Below are 21,008 nucleotides of genomic sequence, written 5' to 3'. Positions count from 1 at the left end.
CTTGTGGATATTTCGTTTCCTTGGCACTATTTGTTGAGGGGATTGTCCTTTCCCCTTTACATGTTGGTATCACCCTGACTGTCCATCATTGGACAGTGTAGTTGAGGGTTTCTGGCTGGTTCTCTGTGTCATTGCTTTCTACAGCTGTCTCCATGGCAGTACTGCACTGCTTGGATTAGGTGGCTATGTGATAAGTTTTGTAATTTATGTAACGTGAGACCTCCTGTTCCATTTCTTTGAAGTTTCTTTTGCTTTTGAGGTGACAGTGTGATTTCTTTTTAGTTAAAGGTTACATTTATTTCTGTAGGATGTTTCATTGGGATTTTGCTAAGGATTTTACAAAATGTGTGGGTCACTTTGGTTGTTATTGACATTTAACATAATGTTAATGTTGTTCCAAAAAAATAAACGTGGGACTTTTTTTCTAATTTCAGATTAATATGAGGGTATAAATGATTAGGTTACATTGTTTGCATTTATTAGGTAAACTGCAAGTTGTAGTTGAGCCCTTCACTCAGGAGGTATGCCATAAATCCCTACAGTGTGCTCAAAGGTTGTGAGCTTACAAAATCCCCTCCCTTCTCCCCACTTCTCCCCACTTGAATTTAATTGTGTTTTTCTCTCGTGTGCACCTTCAGGAGTTCATCTACTAGTTTCATAGTAGTATTGAGTACATGGAAACTTGCTTTTTCATTCTTGTGATCATTTATTTATGCCTAATGTTCTCCAAATCCATCCAGCTAAATACAAAAGATGGAAATTCTCCATCTTTTCTTATGACTGAATAGCATTCTATGGGCTATATATACCATAATTTATTTATCCATTCATGAGTTGATGGGCACTTGGGTTGTTTCCAGATCTTGGTGATTCTGAATTGAGCTGTGGTAAATATTCTTTTGAAGAACTCCTCATGGGAAAATGATTTTTCTTCTGGCTACATGTCTAGTAATGGGATTGTGTGATGAAAGGGAAGGTCCACTTTGAGTTCTTTGAGGATTCTCCCTATGTCTTTTCCAAAAGGCTGCATGAGTTTCTAATCCCACCAACATTGTATAAGTGTTCCCTTGCCTCTACAGCCAAACCAGGATGTACAGCTTTGGAACTTTGTGATGTGGGCTACTCTCACTGGGGTTAGGTGGTATATCAAAGTGGTTTTGATTTATATATCTCTGCTGATTAGGGACAATGAGCATTTTTTCATATGTTTATTGGCCACTCATCTGTCTTCTTGAGAGAAGTTTTTGTTCATGTTGTATGTAATTAATAAATGAGATTGTTTGCTGTTTTCTTGTTGATTAGTTTGCGCTCTCTGTAGATTTTCATGTACTATTACTAATGTGTAAGTAGGTTTCCTTAAATACCTTATTTTTCCTACAAAGCTCACCTGTGCTTTTTGTCCCAAACTTTCAGCATATGTTGTGTTTCTCTACTCCTGATCTCTCTTCAACTCACCCACAATTCTCTGAGCCCCTGTATATTTCCCACTGTTCCAGTGTATTATCTCACCTCCTTGTGCTCTTAGCATTGCCCATGTGGCATACAACGTATAGGGATGTTCCTTTCTTCTTATTTCATTTTATTTTTTGAGACAAGAGTCTCACGTTGTTACCCTCTATAGAGTGTTATGGTGATATAGCTCACAGCAACCTCCAACTTTTGGGCTCAAGACATTCTCTTGCCTCAGCCTCCCAAGTAGCTGGGACTACAGGTGCACAGCACAGTGCCCAGCTATCTTTGGAGAAGAGGTGTCGCTCTGGCTCAGGATTGTCTCCAACCTGTGAACCCAGGCAATACACCACCTTTGTCTCCCAGACTGCTAGAATTACAGCTGTGAGCCACCGTGCCTGGCTTCGGATTTTCCTTTCAATGTTTAAGTACATGGTGCAGATCCTAGTCTTACATTCAAACTCCAGAAATGCCAGATCCATTGTTTCAAGTTCTACTGTTTTTTTTCTTTTAAGGGAGGAGCTATGTACTGGGAAAAGATACAAGATGCAAGCCTTCTAAAGACCAACTTGGATTATACATTCATTCCTATCTGCCAATTGAAAACAAAGGGAAAATTGATGAATGGAATGAGGTTGCAAACTCTCTCAATCATATTACCTCATTTTCTCCACTTGAAAACATTCCTTCTAAACTCAAAACCCACATACATAATAAATATAAAAGCGGTTTTGGCATTTCTGCAATAGTCACACAAGAACTGAACACACAAATTAGGGAAGAACCTTACAGGTATAATGAGCATGGTGGAGCCCTTAATGTGTCTTCAAGCCCTCTTAACCATGGGAAAAATCATACTGGAAAGAAACCTCTGACCCTCAATGAATCCCCAACAATAAAAAAAAGAACCAGAAAGAAACCTATGAAATGTGAAGAGTGTGGAATACTCTTCAGGCAAAATCAAAATCTAATTCGACATCAGGTAATTCATACTGGGGAGAAACATTTCAAAAGTGATGACTGTGGGAAACACTTCAGGCGAAAGGAGTGCCTATTTCAACATCAGAAAATTCACACTGGGGAGAAACCTTACAAATGCAATGAATGTAGCAAGGTCTTTTCTCAACAATCAGACCTTATGGCTCATCACACAATCCATACAGGGGAAAGACCTTACAAATGTAATGCATGTGACAAGGCCTTCATACAGAAAATAGCCCTTACATTTCATGAGAAAACACATACTGGAGAAAAACCTTACAAGTGTAATGAATGTAACAAGGCCTTCAGAAAAAAGTCAGCCCTTAGAGTTCATCAGAAAACACACATGGGAGAAAAACCTTACAAATGTAATGAATGTGACAAGGCCTTTAGATGGAAGATAGCCCTTACAGATCATCAGAATACACACACTGGAGAGAAGCCTTACAAATGTAATCAATGTGACAAAGCCTTTAGACAGAAAACATCCCTTACATTTCACCAGGAAACACACACTGGAGAGAAACCTTACAAATGTAATCAATGTGACAAGGCATTCAGACACAAGATATATCTTACAGTTCATCAGAAAGCACACACTGGAGAGAAACCATACAAATGTAATCAGTGCGACAAAGCCTTCAGACAGAAGAAATCCCTTACAGTTCATCAGAAAACACACACTGGAGAGAAACCTTACAAATGTAATCAGTGTGACAAAGCCTTTAGACAGAAGATATCCCTTACAGATCATCAGAATACACATACTGGAGAGAAACCTTACAAATGTAATCAATGTGACAAGGCGTTCAGGCACAATGTGTCTCTTACAGTTCATCAGAAAACACACACTGGAGAGAAACCTTACAAATGTAATCAGTGTGACAAGGCCTTCACTAGGAGGACATCTATTATAGCTCATTTGAAAAAACACACTGGAGAGAAACACACTGGAGAGAAACCTTACAAATGTAATGAATGTGGGAAAGCCTACATTCATATTTCAAATCTTGCTCGTCATCGAAAAATTCATACTGGAGAAAAACCTTACAAATGTAATGATTGTGACAAGGCCTTCACACTGAAGGAATCCCTTACAGTTCATCAGAAAACACACACCACAGAGAAACCTTACAAATGCAGTGAGTGTGACAAGGCCTTCAAACACAGGATCTTCCTTATAGCTCATCAGAAAACACATTCTGGAGAGAAACCTTACAAATGCAATGAGTGTGGCAAGCTCTTTACTTGCAAACAGTACCTTAGAAAACATCAGGGCATTCATACCGGAGAGAAACCTTACAGATGCAATCAATGTGGTAAGGTTTTTAGGTTCATTTCAGAACTTACCCAACATCAGGGCATTCATACAGGAGAGAAGCCTTACAAATGCAATGACTGTGACAAGGCCTTCAGACTGAAGCTGTCTCTTACAGTTCATCAGAAAAGACATACTGGACAGAAGACCTTACAAATGCAATAAATGTGGCAAGGTTGTTAGTTGTGATTCATATCTTATACAACATCAGCACATTCACATAAAAGAAACCTTACAAATGCAAGGTTTCTTCAGAAGATATCCCATACAGGAGATATCCCATACAATTCATCAGAAAAGACATACTGGACAGAAAACTTTACAAATGCAATGGGTGTGGCAGGGTCTGTAGTAGCAATTCAAACCTTACATGACATCAGAACTTTGATACTGGAAGACAATCCATAGAAATGCAATGTCTGTGGAAAAAAATTAGTGTGTATTCAAGACTGCATACACATCAGGTTATCTATAAAGCCAATAAATCCTGGATATGTCATGAGTGTGGGAAAGTTTTCGGGCACAGATTGTCCTTAACAGTTACTTTCATAATTCATACTGGAAGGAAACCTTACAAGTGTGATGAATGTGCCAAAGCCTTCAGACAGAAGTCACAGTTCATCAAGAAAACACATACTGGAGAGAAAACTTAACAAGGTCTCTCATCACAAATCAAACTTTAAATATCATCCCACAATCCATACAGGAGACAACCCTTACAAATGTTATGAGTGTGGCCAGTTCTTCAGTTTAAATTATACCTTAAAAGTCATCACAGAATTCATACTGGAGAGAAACTGTACAAAAATGTAACCCATGTTATATTTATCAGGCTCTGAAGAGTGCTGTGTTCTATGTTATCCTGGCTCCTTTTGACAATGAACAGTCAGATTTGGTTCACTGAATAAGTCCTGACAAGAAGTTAGAAGAAATTCCCAAATACAAGGCTCTTTTAAAGCTTTTTACCACACTGGAGTTAATGTGTTGGTCCACACTTGTTGAGGACTATGGGATGGAATTAAGAAAAGGTTCCCTTGAGAGTCCTGCAGCTGATGTTTTTGCTTCCATGGAGGAAGGTAAAAAAAGGTGGAAAGACTTGAAGAACAGAGTTGTTGAAGATAATATGAGAATAATGGCCAAGTACTATACTCAGCTAATAATGAAAAGAATGGCATAACTTCTGGATCCATCTGTTGATGAGTCAGAAGCTTTTCTCTCAAATTTAGTAGTTAACAAGACCATCTTTGCTAAAGTAGAAGACTGGCAGGAATTATCAACTTCCAGAGACCCAAGGATCTAAATAATTTATTAAATGACTGGTCTCAGAAACTGAACTCATTGATGTCTCTAGTTAACAAAACTACGCATCTCATAGCCAAAGAGGAGATGATACATAATCTACAATAAAGGTCTTAATTCTTTTAGAAAAGAATTAAAATCAGAAGTCATTAAAAAGAAAAAAAAAGGCCATCACAGAATTCATACCAGAGAGAAACCTTACAAATGTAACCTAAGTTACATGGTCTTTAGTCACATTTCATGCTTTGGTTAGCATCAGAGAATTGATGTGTGACAGACTCTTCAGTTTCCTCAAGCGTGGCAAATTCTTCATTATGAGTGCCATCATTAGTGAACATCACAGAGTCCATCCTAAAGAGAAATCAAATAAATGCAATGTGTGTGGCAGGGGCTTTATGTAGGCTTGACTATCAGTGTCACCGTGGCACCCCATCACCACATGAATAAAAGAGCTGGGACACAGATTGAAGGCACAAACCTGCAAGAGGTGGGTTTCCCGTAGGTGCAGGGAGAGCCCCAAGTAACCTCTATTGTGGCCTTTTATTGAAACAGTATACAACAGGTGTGGGGGGCCCTTGTACTAGGACTACATGCTTAATGATCGCTACATGTGCTTTACCCAGGGACTCAACTCCCACCCTGTTGCACCACAAATGTCAAAGTCCAGCACCTGCTTCCCAATGACCAACTGATCTTAAATCATTTGAGGGATGTCTCCAGGCTACAAAACATCTCCAATGCCAGCCAGGAGATTGTTCCGCTCCCAGCACCTCTCTCAAGAACCAGTGACTGTTCCTACAAGCCTGGTGCTTGGTCTTTTACACCTGACTACTCACTTCTACTACACATGTGAAGGTACATCTTCAGTGAAACCACAGAAATTAGATTTTTATTATAAAATTAATACAGAAGGACTGTTACTGTGCAGCGTCAGACCGTTTACACAAGAAATAACTCAATGTCTGGTTCAGCAGCATTTAATGTCTGATGTTACATGGAGCCAGAACTATACAGTAACTATAAAAACCAAAATACATTCAACCATATGAACTGATACCATATCAAACATGGAAGGACATGTGGACATGGTGAAACATTTAGCTTATACAATATTTCATTATTTTAGGTTCTTTCGAAAGCTACTTTGTATAATTTTCACGCTAAACATGAAATCTCTTCAGATGCCTACCACCAACATTTCACTGTGGTGTCTTGAAAAGAATCAGTACACTGGCAGGTCTCAATTGATCCTCAAGTGTGGCAAATTCTTCATTATGAGTGCTATCATTAATGAACATTACAGACTCCATCCTAAAGAGAAATCAAATAAATGCAGTGTATGTGGCATGGTTTTATGTAGAAATCATTTCTATGCCAATGTATGTGGCAGAGGCTTTATGTAGAAATCATTTCTATGCCATTTTCTGGAAGGAAGAGACATTACCTTTGGAGATTAATTCCTTTTTCTATTTTTAGGAAGACTAATTTGGGGCCGCGCCTGTGGCTCAGGGAGTAGGGTGTTGGCCCCATATGCTGAGGGTGGTGGGTTCAAGCCCCAGCCCCGGCCAAACTGCAACAACAGCAACAAAAAAGAAAGACTAACTCACGGTGAGGTGCAGTGGTGTAATCATAGCCTACTGCATCCTATGATTCATGGGCTCCAGCCATCCTGTCCTCTCTACCTCCCAGACAGCTGGAAATAGTGGTACATCTTATTTTTCATAATTTGTTTTGCAGAGAAAATGTCTCACTATGTTCTCCAGAATTTCAAACTGTAGATTCTAGCTATACTCCCAATGTGGTCTCCCAGTATGCTTGGATTACAAATGTTACTTGTCGTCATGTCTTTTTACTTTGAGCTTAAATGTTGCCTGATAGACACAGGATAGCAGTGAGGGGTGAATATTGTACAACTGTGGTGTCAGTATTCATGCCTGGAGCATTCAACACAGGCTTCTGTTTAATGAATGGTGGCTTATTGGAACCAACTGTTCTACCAAATCAGAGAAAAAGAACGGGCCACAAGCTTTGGACCCTGAGAATTTTATGGGAAAACAAAAATGTCTTCTTAAGGTCTAATAAAGGTTGTAGAAATAATGCAGGGATACTGGTGGTCACTGTCATTGAATGGCAATAGTTGTTTACCAAACATTGAATTAAAAAGTCTTTTTTTTAGAAGGTGAAGAGAGGGCGGCACCTGTGGCTCAGTTGGTAAGGCGCCAGCCCCATATACCGAGGGTGGCGGGTTCAAACCCGGCCCCGGCCAAACTGCAACCAAAAATAGCCGGGCGTTGTGGCGGGCACCTGTAGTCCCAGCTACTCGGGAGGCTGAGGCAAGAGAATCGCTTAAGCCCAGGAGTTGGAGGTTGCTGTGAGCTGTGTGAGGCCACGGCATTCTACCGAGGGCCATAAAGTGAGACTCTGTCTCTACAAAAAAAAAAAAAAAAGAAGGTGAAGAGAAAAAACTTATATTTGAGTAAACAGTTTCATTAAAACTGCCAGTAGAGGCTCGGCACCTGTAGCTCAGTGAATAGGGCACCAGCCAGGTACACCGAAGCTGGTGGGTTCAAGCCTGGCCTGGTTCTGCTAAAAAACGACGACAACTACTACAAAATAGCCAGGCATTGTGGTGGGCGCCTGTAGTCCCAGCTACTTGGGAGGCTGAGGCAAGAGAATCACTTAAGCCCAAGAGTCTGAGGTTGCTGTGAGGTGTGATGTCCCAGCACTCTATCAAGGGCGACATAGTGAGACTCTGTCTCAAAAAAAAAAAAAAAAACTACCAGTAGAGCAAGTTCTTGAAACTGATTCTCATTTACCTCTTCTTGGTATTGTAATTTGCAACTATTTTATTTAGGATACATCAAAATTCCCCAGTTTGAACTAATAAAAGTTAATATTTTTTCATAGCTGTAACTGAGGCACAGTGTTTATATCAACATTGTTTTATTAGACCTGAGGAAGATACTTCATAATAGACAATAATTATGAACCCTTAAGCTCTTGTGGTTGCAGCATCTAGAGCAAATTTTTTTGGGTGAAATCAAAGAAGATATTTTGGGTACATGCACATAGGTGAGTAGGATTACTAAGAGGTAATCCTTAGAATATAAGTTATTCTTTCTACACTTTGCCCTAGGATACTTATGAGTACCATAAATATAGCAGAGTCTTTTACACCCTTAAACATATATGACCGTGGATGAAATTCTCTTTATGATTCCATTTCCTCATGTGCCAAGGAGGACCTATGGCATGCACCTGCCTTTACCTTAAGCAAAAATGCATACATAGTAATGAATAACTTACATGAAAAAAAAAAGGAACATGAGTCCAGGCACAGTGACTCATGCCTGTAATCCTACCAGTCTGGGAGGCCAAGGCAGGTGGACTGCTTGAGGTCAGGAGTTGGAGACCAGCCTGAACAAGAGCAAGACCCGTCTCTAAAAATTGCTAGGCATTGTGACAGGTGCCTGTAGTCCCAACTACTCAGGAGGCTAAGGCAATAGCATCACTTGAGCTCAAGGAGTTTGAGCTTGCTGTGAGGTACGATTTGATGCCACTCTACCCAGGGTGGCTGAGTGAGAACTCTGTCTCAAAAAAAAAAAAGAATATATGGACGATAATGATAAATATGACACTATGTCTTTTTTTCTCCTTACAGTACTCAGTGACATAATTTTTAAGTATTATTCCTTGCAGATTTTAAGAATCAGCACTGAAAATAGGAATTTGTTTTGCTGGATGAATGAAGAACCACTTATATTCATTCTCGTAACACTGTCCCCAGGTTGCACTTTTCACTCCCCTGGACCTTGCTTGTTCACATGCACCTAACCTTTGGTTGGGATATTGACAATGATGCTATACACGGAAGAGGTGTGAGAATTTGTATCATACAGTGAGGCTTTCCGAGGAAGGCAGATGAGTCCCCCCCCAACACCAGCAGGTCCTGATATGACTTGAGAGGAACTGTCATGTGCAGGGTGTTATAAAGTTTTAGTTTGGGGTGGAGGTGAGGCATCCACATGTAGTTTAAAACTGCAAATGGTGCCAAAGTAAGGAGCATCGGGCATTGCTGTTAGCCAACCAGATGAGCAGACTAGAAAGAGGGAATCTACAGGTATAAAAGATGTTAATATTTAAATGTCACACAATACAGTTTGACTTTTTAAAATAAGAGTGTTTTCTTTTGAAATCCTTCAACTTGGTTAGGAAAGACCTGAATTTTTCTCATTTTAATTGCACACTACATTCTAGACACATAAGTCATCTCAAGGTATGACTGTTGAAAATGTGAGAGCAAACCCGGGGGCTCACAGCTTTAATCCCAGCACTCTGGGAGGCAGAGGTGGGAGGATCACTTGAGCTCAGGAGTTTAAAGAGAGCCCAAGCAAGAACAAGACCTGACCTCTTATCTTGGCACTTGTTTCTCAGTGGTTAGTGCGCCAGCCACATACACCGGAGCTGGCAGATTGGAACCCAGCCTGGGCCTGCCAAAACAACAATGACAACTACAGCAACAAAAATATCCAGGCGTTTTGGCAGGCACCTATAGTCCTAGCTACTTGGGAGGCTGAGGCAAGAGAATCACTTAAGCCCAAAAGTTTGATGTTGTTATGAGCAGTGATGCGTCGGCACTCTAATGAGGGTAACATAGTGAGACTCTGTCTCAATAAAAAATAAATAAATAAATAAAGACCTGGTCTCTACTAAAAATAGAAAAATTCACCAGTAGCATGCAGGCTCTTGTAGTCACAACTTTTGGGGTGGAAGAAGCAGGAGGATGGCTTGAACCCAAGAGCTTGAGGTTGCTGTGAGGGACACTGGTGCCATAGCCCTCTAGCCTTGACAACAGACTGAGGATCAGTTTCCAAAAAAAAAAAAAAAAAGTGAAATTCCACTTACTTTAATTTCCTAAAACACTTTTTTGTATGTAGAGTCTAGATTATTATGTGGAAGTGTTTAATTTACAATAAATGTGATAAAGGAATTGTACACAAAGAATTTTTACAAAATTATGGAAGTATAATTTTCAGATTATGGTACTAAGCTATATATACCATGGTTCATTTTCAAGTGTAATAATATGTTCTGCTTTGTACATTTTTTTTGTCTTATTTTTTACCTTTCATGCACTGTAGGCCAGCGTGTATATTTAATCCATTCTTTTGCCTGTGTTACTCTATTGAAAAGTTTTGGAGTTTGTATGTAAGGGTGGTGTTTGGAGACCGACTTCGTGCCATGAGCATTGTCATAGGACAATATTGGGTAAAAACTGATCTCTCTATTAATATGAAAAATCAGTGCATCTTTAGGGATAGCTTTGGGATACTATAAGATAGTCAACTGAAATTTCTTTTTTTTTTTTTTTTGTAGACAGAGTCTCACTATGTCGCCCTCCGTAGAGTGCTGTGCCATCACAGCTCATAGCAACTGCCTCAGTCTCCCAATTACCTGGGACTACAGGTGGCCACCACAATGCCCAGCTATTTTTTTTTTTTGTTACAGTTGTCATTGTTTAGCAGGCCTAGGCCAGGTTCTAACTCACCAACCTGGGTATATGTGGCCGGCACCCTAACCACTGAGCTTCGGGCACCCAGCCTGAACTGAAATTTCTTAACGTGCATGTTATCTAAGATGAGATGCTTAGAAGTCACATGTGTGCATGCTAATCAGTACACATTATAATTCCTCAGGTTGAACTAATAAAACTTAATTTTTTCTAATAGCTGTAATTGAGTCACAGTGTTTCTACCAACATTATTTGTTTGTTTGTTTGTTTGTTTGTTTTTGTAAAGACAGAGTTTCACTTTATGGCCCTAGGTAGAGTGCCATGGCATCACACAGCTCACAGCAACCTCTAACTCCTGGGCTTAAGCGATTCTGTTGCCTCAGCCTCCCAAGTAGCTGGGACTACAGGCACCCGCCACAACACCGGGCTATTTTTTTGTTGCAGTTCGGCCGGGGCCGGGTTTGAACCTGCCACCCTCCGTATATGGGGCCGGCGCCCTACCGACTGAGCCACAGGCGCTGCCCTCTACCAACATTATTTTATTCCACCTGGAGAGGATACTTCAGAGCAGATAATAATAAGGAATGCTTACGCCAGTGTTTTTTAACCTTTTTTTTTTTTTATTTCCTAGCACACTTGAACCTACAGTTAAACTTGTGGTGCACACTTTGATTATTTAGATCAAATAAAACAGTATAAAAAATATACTTACCGTGCTTTGAAATTTGTTCAAAAGTAATTTAAATTAATGGTCGTTAAAATTTTTAGAGGCACACCTAAGCACACCAGTATGCCATGGCGCATCAGCTGAAAATCATTACATTAGGCTCTTATGGTTGAAGTACCTAGGACAGTTTTTTGGGGTTTGTTTGTTTGTTTGTTTTTGGTGAAATCAAAAGAAACAAATTCTTTTGGTGACATGCACTTGGTAGGTATGATTACTACAAAGTCATCATTCTTTTTTTTTTTTTTTCTGTAGAGACAGAGTCTCACTTTATTATCCTTGGTAGAGTACGGTAGCATCACAGCTCACAGCAACCTCCAACTCTTGGGCTTGAGGCAATTCTCCTGCCTCAAGCCTCCCAAGTAGCTGGGACTACAGGCACCTGCCACAACGCCTGGCTATTTTTTTTTTTTTTTTTTTGTAGAGACAAAGTCTCACTGTACCGCCCTTGGGTAGAGTGCCGTGGCGTCACACGGCTCACAGCAACCTCTAACTCTTGGGCTTACGTGATTCTTTTGCCTCAGCCTCCCGAGCAGCTGGGACTACAGGCGCGCACCACAACGCCCGGCTATTTTTCTGTTGCAGTTTGGCCAGGGCTGGGTTTGAACCCGCCACCCTCGGCATATGGGGCCGGCACCCTACTCACTGAGCCACAGGTGCCGCCCAATTTTTTTGTTGCAGTTTGGCTGGGGCTGGGTTTGAACCCACCACCCTCGATATATGGGACTGGCGCCCTACCCACTGAGCCACAGGCACCACCCCAAAGTCATCATTCTTAAGGTAAGTTACTGTCTCTACACTCTGCCCCGAGAAACTTACATGAGTCCAGTAAAAATTGCAGAGAGGTGTAACTTCAGACATCCATACCCTTAAGCATGCATCACTGTGGGTGAACATGCTCTGTGTGGTTATATTTACACATGCTTCTTCCTGTGCCAAGTGTGATCTACAACATGTCCCTGCATTTTCCTTAAGCAAAAATGCATACTTACTAATACAGTATTTATTATGAAATAAAGGCATGTCCGGGCAATAAGGATAAAACTTCCACTTCCCTTTTGTCCTTGCAGAACTCAGCGACATAATTTTAAAATATTACCCTTCATGCTTGTCCTTTTAAGAATCAGTACTGGGCAGTTCCTGTGGTTCAAGGAGTAGGGCGCCGGTCCCATATGCCGGAGGTGGCGGGTTCAAACCCAGCCCCAGCCAAAAAGCACACACACAAAAAAATAAAAGAATCAGTACTGAAGGGGTGGCTCCTGTGGCTCTGGTAAGGCGCCGGCCCCATATACTGAGGGTGGCGGGTTCAAACCTGGCCCCGGCTGAACTGCAACCAAAAAATAGCTGGGCGTTGTGGCGGGCGCCTGTAGTCCCAGCTACTCGGGAGGCTGAGGCCAGAGAATCGCTTAAGCCCAGGAGCTGGAGGTTGCTGTGAGCTGTGATGCCATGGCACTCTACTGAGGGCCATAAAGTGAGACTCTGTCTCTACAAAAAAAAAAAAAAAAAGAATCAGTACTGAAAATGGGACTGTGTTTTGCTGGATAAACTAGGAAACTCCCGATATTGGCTCTTGTAACTCTCTGTCCCCAGGTTGCACTCTCCACTCCCCTGGATCTTGCTTGTTCACATGCACCTAACCTTTGGGATGGTGACAGTGATGCTCTACCCAGAAGAGATGTGAGAATTTGTATTGCACATTAAGGTTTCTGAGGAAGGCAGAATAGTCCCCCCACCCTGCCAGCTGGTGTACATATGGTTTAGAGGATGTGGCATGTGTGGGGTGTTATGAATTTTAAAGATGGGGTGCCCCGTGACTGCATTAATGTACACAGCTATGATTAATTAAAAAAAAAGATGGGGTGGAGGTGGAGTACCCACATGTGGTGTAAAGTTACACCTGGTGCCAAAGGAGGGAGCACTCAGGCATTGCTATTAGTCAGCCAGATAACAGAATAGTAAGAGGAAAGATAGAGGTGTTAACATTCAAATATCACATGATGCAGTTTGACTTCTTAAGGTATCAGTGAGTATTTTCTCCTGAAATCCCTCAACTTAGTTAGAAAAGACCTTGTTATTTGCACATTTCATTGCTGCCCCATAACTCACATGGTATAGTGTACAGTGGCTTTTACTACCTGAAATCCTAGCACTCTGGGAGAGGGCATGGGGGCTTCCTTCAGGTCAGGAGTTGACACATTCTTGTGGTCTCAGGGCTGTTTCAGTAAGATACATCCCCAAATTTGTTCTTTCTAGTGGTTCCATATCTCCCTTTGCCAGCCTTTTATCTTAAAACCTCTAACCCAAATCTCTCCAAAGCCACCAACTTTTGTTTTCTTATGTGAAACTTTCTTTTGTTGTTGTACATTTTTTTCTTTTAGAGAAAAAGTCTCATTCTGTCCCTCAGTCTAAAGTGCAGTGGTGTGGTCATAGCTCACTATAGCTTCGAATGCCTCTGCTTCATTGGCCCTGCTGCCTCAGAGTCACAAGTACGTGAAAACACAGGTGAACTCCACACCCACTAATTTTCTTTCTTTTTTTTGTGGGAGACCAGCTCACGTTTAATTGTGAAATTTTAAAATTTTAAAATTGTACAAGTATTTTGACATTTCCCCTATATTTAGTCTCTCATGACAGGAAAATACCAACCAATCACAGGATGCCATGGGTTTAATAAGTTTACCCCTTCAGTTCCTATTTGCAGCACCCGATATTCCTCTGCAATACCAGACAGACCCAGCAGTGGCCAACCATAAATTTCTGTTCCCCCAGAGTTTAAAAGTTCAGGTCTCTGAGTATTATGTTGCAGTGGCACTTGCCAAAATTGGTACCTCCCCAAATTGGGGGGCTGTAATGTACCAGTGAAATAAGCTTTTTTTTCCCCTTCAAGGGGAAGAAAAAAAATCACTCCAAAACCTAGAGGATCGGGCTGTGAGGTCTTTCCTCCTGTCCTATCTCTTCATCTCTTCAGGCTCTTTTTTTCTTTTTCTTTCTTTTTATTTAATTTTATTTTTTTGCAGTAGAGCAAGAGAGACCAAATCCTAACCTGAGTTACAAGAAACAAGACAGTGATGGCTATAACAGGAGTGACCAGGAGCAACTGAGATCCTCCTTTACCTCCCACATCCAATGTATGTGCTTCACAGAAAAACAACAAAAATAACAAATCCACAAAATACAACAGCTAGAATTACAAAACCCATTCATCCAAGGGTGGTGGAAGGCAGGAAAGGAGGAGGGTAAATGGCACAGGGACAAAACAAAATCCAGGCACAGGGGATGGCAAAGGCTAGAAAATAGCTGCAGAAAAACCTGTGGTCCTTTCAGACTCAGGTGGTGTTAAGAATCCACACACTGGTGTCAGGAAGATTCTTTTTTTTTTTTTTTTTGTAGAGACAGAGTCTCACTTTATGGCCCTCGGTAGAGTGCCGTGGCCTCACACAGCTCACAGCAACCTCCAACTCCTGGGCCTAAGCGATTCTCTTGCCTCAGCCTCCCGAGTAGCTGGGACTACAGGCGCCCACCACAATGCCCAGCTATTTTTTGGTTGCAGTTCAGCCGGGGCCGGGTTTGAACCCGCCACCCTCGGTATATGGGGCCAGCGCCTTACCGACTGAGCCATAGTCGCCGCCCATGGTGTCAGGAAGATTCTGCCTTATGTGCACCAGAGACAAACCTTCCAATTCCTCAGAGAGAAGTGAATATGCAGAAGGCCCTTGGCATCCTCCCTCCACTCCCACCCATCCCGTTTGGGTGGCAGGCAGCTCAGTGGCCTGCAGCAGCTTTCAGTTTGGCAGGAGATGGATGTGGCGAAAGGAATGTCTCTGCAGAGGTTGAGCTGCTCAGGGCAGACTGCAGGTACACTGTCTCGTGGAAGAGTCAGTTGCTTAAGAAGACCACCAAGGAGAAGAGTTGCAACTGGAAGAGGTATGCTTTTCCAGGGGTCTTTGCCTCATTGGCGCTGCTAATGAATAAAGGAAAGAGGATAGAGAAGAGGCAGCCACTGATAATGTACGAGGACTGCCTTGCCTTGAGAAAAGCCAACGGCAAACCAAACCCAAAGTAATAAGGCCAGTTCCTTTCTATGCTTTGCCGCGCCCACGGCATATAGCCGTAGTGAGGCAGTGCTGTCCGCGTTACAGAACGACGGGAAGGTGGTTTGTGCTCCCCGGAGCTTTGCCCCCAGCGCCCCCAGTATGCACAGCATCAGAAATGTTGCCTAGCATACTCAGTTACCCGCTTAAGTTTAAAGATTGTGGCGTCTACTCATGTGTTTGTCATCCTGTACCAGAAGTCTGTTTGTTCTAATAAATTGTCAATATGTGCTTTCCTAAGAATGAGCACAATGCACTACTAATCCAGATAGAACACAGCCTTGTGAGCTGCTAAACTCAGTGACACCAACAATGAACACATAAAGATGTTTTCCCACCAGTGAGCTAAGACGATAAGCCCAAGGACATGAAATACAAATTATCTACATAAGTTACAAAGTCACTGAAACACATCCACCCACCATAAAGTCCTGTTCAGAACATCTTGTTTCACCAACTGTCACACATAATAAAAATCAATAGGAAAAATAATACTTGTCAAAGAATTTACTCTAAATCAAAATTATAATTATCAATAACAATAAGATCAAATAGTAAATGTAGAATTAGTCAAGCATTAACGTAAAGAAGATGTCAAGCTGTTCTAAAAAGATAATAAGAAACTGAGATAGGAGGAAGCGGGCAGAGTTGACTAATAACCGCCACCCTCCGGAAGCGGAACGTTAAAACATAACAATGCATGATAAATCACACTTGTAAACGCAAAGATAACCCACACACGTAAGCAAAAAGATTGCATTATGTAAGCTCTGTAAAAATGTATAAATACCAACATGTATACCCAATAAATTCACAGCTGCATACTTCACCCGTGGTGTGCCAGACTGTCTTTCCTGCGCCGACCTCTCAACTTTCCTCGTTCCTTCTCCCTGCACTCCCTCGGACTGAAACCCACCGACTGAGCAGTCCGTTGCAGGTGGCGCCTCGAACAGGGACCTGAAGGACAGGTAATCTTCTCTCTCTTTCTTTCTTTTTCAAGGTTGAGGGCGGCTCTCACCAGGGAACTGCAGTCCCGCCGGTAAAGGCTGACCGGTTAAGTGTGAGCAATCAGCAGGTACCATGGGGCACGCATTAACCAAGGATATTAAAACATGCATGGATGCCTCACCAGCGATAGTCCAAGATATGGCCTATGCTGCAGCAATGCAAGGACAGAAATTCAGCGCCTATATTAAAAATACCTTCAATAAGGGAGGTAAGGGGCCGAGAGCTCCTGCTGACACTTGCTACAATTGTGGCAAGCCAGGTCACATGCAGAAGGACTGTAAACAGTCCCATGCCAATAAGCCGAGGGGGGAACCGCCCGGCTTATGCCCTCGTTGTAAGAAGGGGCGACATTAGAGAAATGAATGTAAATCAAAATTTCATAAGAATGGAACCCCCTTAAATAACAAGGGAGACACTGATCCTGAGGATCAGGACGTACAGAGATCAAAAAACTAGATAAGGGGCATTCTCCCAGCCCAGGCCCCAAGGGAGAGCAGGCTGTAGCTTGTAACACACAGCCTTTATCTACATTGAATCCTCAAGCCCCTGAATTTACTATTCATGACCTTTCACGGGGCACTCCTGAAAGTGCAGGTTTAAATTTAACAAGTGAAAAGAATGTCTTATTATCCAAATGGGACGGTGTTACTTTAATCCCCACTGCAATGAAAAGGCAACTTTTACCTGGAACGGTTGGAATTATAATTAGTAAAAGTTCAAATTATACTAAAAACTTTGAAGTTATTCCAGGAGTAGTTAACTCAGATTCGGAAAAGACAACGCAGAAGGAGGCGCCAGCAGCTACTACAAGATCTCACCCGCCGCTTGAAGAAAATGAAAGTACACTCGCCGATAGCAAACAAAACCACCGGGCGCATTTCCACTGGCTCCAAGACAGCTGAAAAAACCCAGCGGGGAAGGAAGCTGGGGGCCCCCCTACCCTTCGTGGGGCGGGCCTACCTCCCAAGTGTTACAGCCCCCAGACAGCAGCACTGGCAGAATCCCAAGGGTGAGATTTAGAACCTTTATTATTGGCCCTTTGCCACTAGTAATTTGTATAAATAAGAAAAATATTTTTACAAACTGAATCTTTGTCAACGGATAAAATTCTTGCCTTTTAAACCTTCTAATTATCAGTTTAGCTGAGTGAATAAGTGACTTCATAGTAAACTAGGATCCTGTTTAGTGGAAAGTGAGTTTTTGAGAGTAAGAGAAATTAAACAGAAAGGAGAATGACATTGTGTAAAGAAAGAATCTTGTGTGATAAATTTTGTCCTGAAACAGAATAGTTATGTAAGAAAGTAAAAGGCAGGGCAAAGGTTCAAGAAAGTTTAGAATGTTTGTAGATGGTCTGTGCAGGTTAAATGAAACTCATAAAAGAGAATTTATGAAAGAATTTACATGTAATCCAGTTAACTATGTATTTCCTTTAAAATCTTTTAACTTGTAAAAATAACTAATTGTATTGCGTCCTTTAATATTCAACATGATAAACAAGTAAATGTTATGTTAATTATAAAAAAACCTTCTTATGTAATGTTACCTGTAAATCTACAAAGCAATCCATAGTATGATAATACAGCATTACAAGTGTTAAAAACACTTAATGAATTAATTAGACCTAAAAAATTTGTAGCAACCTTAATTTTAAGTATTGCAGCTTTAATTTCTATAATCACTACTTTTGCTGTAACTACTACAACTTTAGTGCAACAAATGCATACAACATACTATGTCAATACTCTTGGCAATAATATAACTTTAACATTAATGACACAAGCTAATATGGATAATAAGCTTAAAACTAAATTAAATGTGTTAAAAAAGGGTAGTCTTAACTTTAGGTCAGAACATTAAGTACATACAACAGAAACTACAAACAAAATGTCACTCAACATTTCAAGCCATTTACATTACACCTTTACCATATAATGTATCTAACTCATGGAACAAAGTACAAACACATCTTCAAGATGTCTAGAGAGACAATAATATAACACATAATTTACACAGCTTACAACAAGATATTACAACCATGAGTCAAGCTCATTTACCAATAACTTCTCTTAACACATTAACTCAATCTTTAACTAATGGGTTTAAAGCACTCAATCCTCTTGACTGGATCCAGTATATTGTGCTCATAACCATTATTAGTTGTTTGTCATTTTGTGTTGTGTTGTTGTTACCATGTCTCATACAGTATCTGTTTTCCTCTATTAACTCTATACGCCAAGAAGTCTTTGAACTGCGGTTTAAAAACAAAAAAGGGGGAAATGCCGCGCCCACGGCATATAGCCGTAGTGAGGCAGTGCTGTCCGCGTTACAGAACGACGGGAAGGTGGTTTGTGCTCCCCGGAGCTTTGCCCCCAGCGCCCCCAGTATGCACAGCATCAGAAATGTTGCCTAGCATACTCAGTTACCCGCTTAAGTTTAAAGATTGTGGCGTCTACTCATGTGTTTGTCATCCTGTACCAGAAGTCTGTTTGTTCTAATAAATTGTCAATATGTGCTTTCCTAAGAATGAGCACAATGCACTACTAATCCAGATAGAACACAGCCTTGTGAGCTGCTAAACTCAGTGACACCAACAATGAACACATAAAGATGTTTTCCCACCAGTGAGCTAAGACGATAAGCCCAAGGACATGAAATACAAATTATCTACATAAGTTACAAAGTCACTGAAACACATCCACCCACCATAAAGTCCTGTTCAGAACATCTTGTTTCACCAACTGTCACACATAATAAAAATCAATAGGAAAAATAATACTTGTCAAAGAATTTACTCTAAATCAAAATTATAATTATCAATAACAATAAGATCAAATAGTAAATGTAGAATTAGTCAAGCATTAACGTAAAGAAGATGTCAAGCTGTTCTAAAAAGATAATAAGAAACTGAGATAGGAGGAAGCGGGCAGAGTTGACTAATAACCGCCACCCTCCGGAAGCGGAACGTTAAAACATAACAATGCATGATAAATCACACTTGTAAACGCAAAGATAACCCACACACGTAAGCAAAAAGATTGCATTATGTAAGCTCTGTAAAAATGTATAAATACCAACATGTATACCCAATAAATTCACAGCTGCATACTTCACCCGTGGTGTGCCAGACTGTCTTTCCTGCGCCGACCTCTCAACTTTCCTCGTTCCTTCTCCCTGCACTCCCTCGGACTGAAACCCACCGACTGAGCAGTCCGTTGCAGGTGGCGCCTCGAACAGGGACCTGAAGGACAGGCCACCGACTGAGCGGTCCGTTGCAATGCTTGACAACCGTTGGTGCATTTCAATTCCTTTATTGAACCGATGATATTCGAAGCAATACAGTGAGTACAGAAGGGACATATGAAGGAGACTAACCAGCTGACCAATAAGATGGATAGTAAAGAGGCTCACGAACATTCCCTGGATAAGGAAAAGAGCCTGCAACAAAAGGTTGAAAAGCATGTCAGCAATTATTTTATTGACACTGGGAATGGATGAGGTCTCCTCCCTGATACCTCAAATGCCAGGTCAGCTATATCCTGAAACCAAATGGCATTTATGACTTTGCTCAGCACAAACAGGGGGAGCACCCAGAAAGTGCTGAAAATTGAAGTGAGGAAGAATTCCAGCCAGGACCAAAAAACTCCATGCAGTGATGGATCACCGATAATTAGGGCTGTTACATACTGAAGCCCAGGAATAAACATTCGATAAAATAAGAGGAGACTACACCAGAATACTCCACCATTCCAAGCACAACACTGGAAAATTCTACCAACAATACGTGGCTCACTCTCTTGCTTTGCTCCGTGCTCTGGGCTCTCCTCTGTGCCAGGACACTGCTTGCCCTTTTTCAGCCCTGCTATTCTCTCTTTTGCTGGATTCGAGCATCTAACTTTGAGATGGTGCAAATACCCCATATGGAGTCTTTGATTCCCCTGGCAAGGTTCTGGAGAAATGTTTTGACACTGTCAGCCATCTTTTCACCACCCAAATTATCGACTACACAGAGGAGAGAAAAGCACCCCAAAATCTCTCATCATGTAGGACTGGCAGCTCTGCTGCCGCTGCTCCCGCCCAGCTCCTGGCCCTCCGCTAGGCTGCCCGCTCTGCCCGAGCCACACCCACTAATTTTCTAAACATTCATATACAGATGGAGTTTTATGTTGCCCAGGCTGGTCTCAAAAGATCCTTCCTGCCTCGGTGCCCATAGCTCAGTGGTTAGGGCACCACCACATATTCCAGGGCTGCCAGATTTGAACCCAGCCCAGGCCTACTAAACAACAATGAAAACTATAACAAAAAAGTAGCCAGGTGTTTTGGCAGGTGCCTGGAGTCCCAGCTACTTGGGAGGCTGAGGCAAGAGAATTGCTTAAGCCCAAGAGTTTGAGGTTGCTGTGACCTGTGATGCCATAGCACTCTACTGAGGGCAACATGGTGAGACTCTGTCTCAAAAAAAAAAATATCCTCCCTGCTTAGCCTCCCAAAATGCTAGGATGACTGATGTGAGCCACTGTGCTTGGCCTCAACTTTTATCTTGTTTTTAATTGTTTTGGGTTAGAATGAACCGAAAAGTGTATTGATGGGTAGGACACTGGAATATACTAGAAGCTCCAAACAACTGCTCTG

The 21,008-nt window shown here is 41.6% G+C and overlaps 1 protein-coding gene and 1 pseudogene across 4 annotated transcripts in view; one reads left to right on the top strand and one right to left on the bottom strand.

Moving 5' to 3' along the window:
• Positions 1 to 15,364, top strand: part of LOC128595745 (zinc finger protein 845-like) — a 27,422-nt gene extending 12,058 nt beyond the window's left edge. For 2 of the 4 annotated variants that reach the window (XM_053604643.1, XM_053604645.1), the window contains one exon: positions 1,965 to 10,416. In XM_053604643.1, the coding sequence (XP_053460618.1) occupies positions 1,965 to 3,913 (1,949 nt within the window). In that variant the 3' untranslated portion in view covers positions 3,914 to 10,416. The other 2 variants (XR_008382978.1, XM_053604646.1) reach the window with 2 other exon arrangements.
• On the bottom strand, positions 15,160 to 21,008 carry LOC128596548 (etoposide-induced protein 2.4 homolog; annotated as a pseudogene).

The sequence above is a fragment of the Nycticebus coucang genome, chromosome 10 (genome assembly GCF_027406575.1).
Source record: "Nycticebus coucang isolate mNycCou1 chromosome 10, mNycCou1.pri, whole genome shotgun sequence".
NCBI lineage: Eukaryota > Metazoa > Chordata > Mammalia > Primates > Lorisidae > Nycticebus > Nycticebus coucang.
Note: the sequence above shows the minus strand (reverse complement) of the source record. Positions and strands in the feature narration are given on the sequence as shown.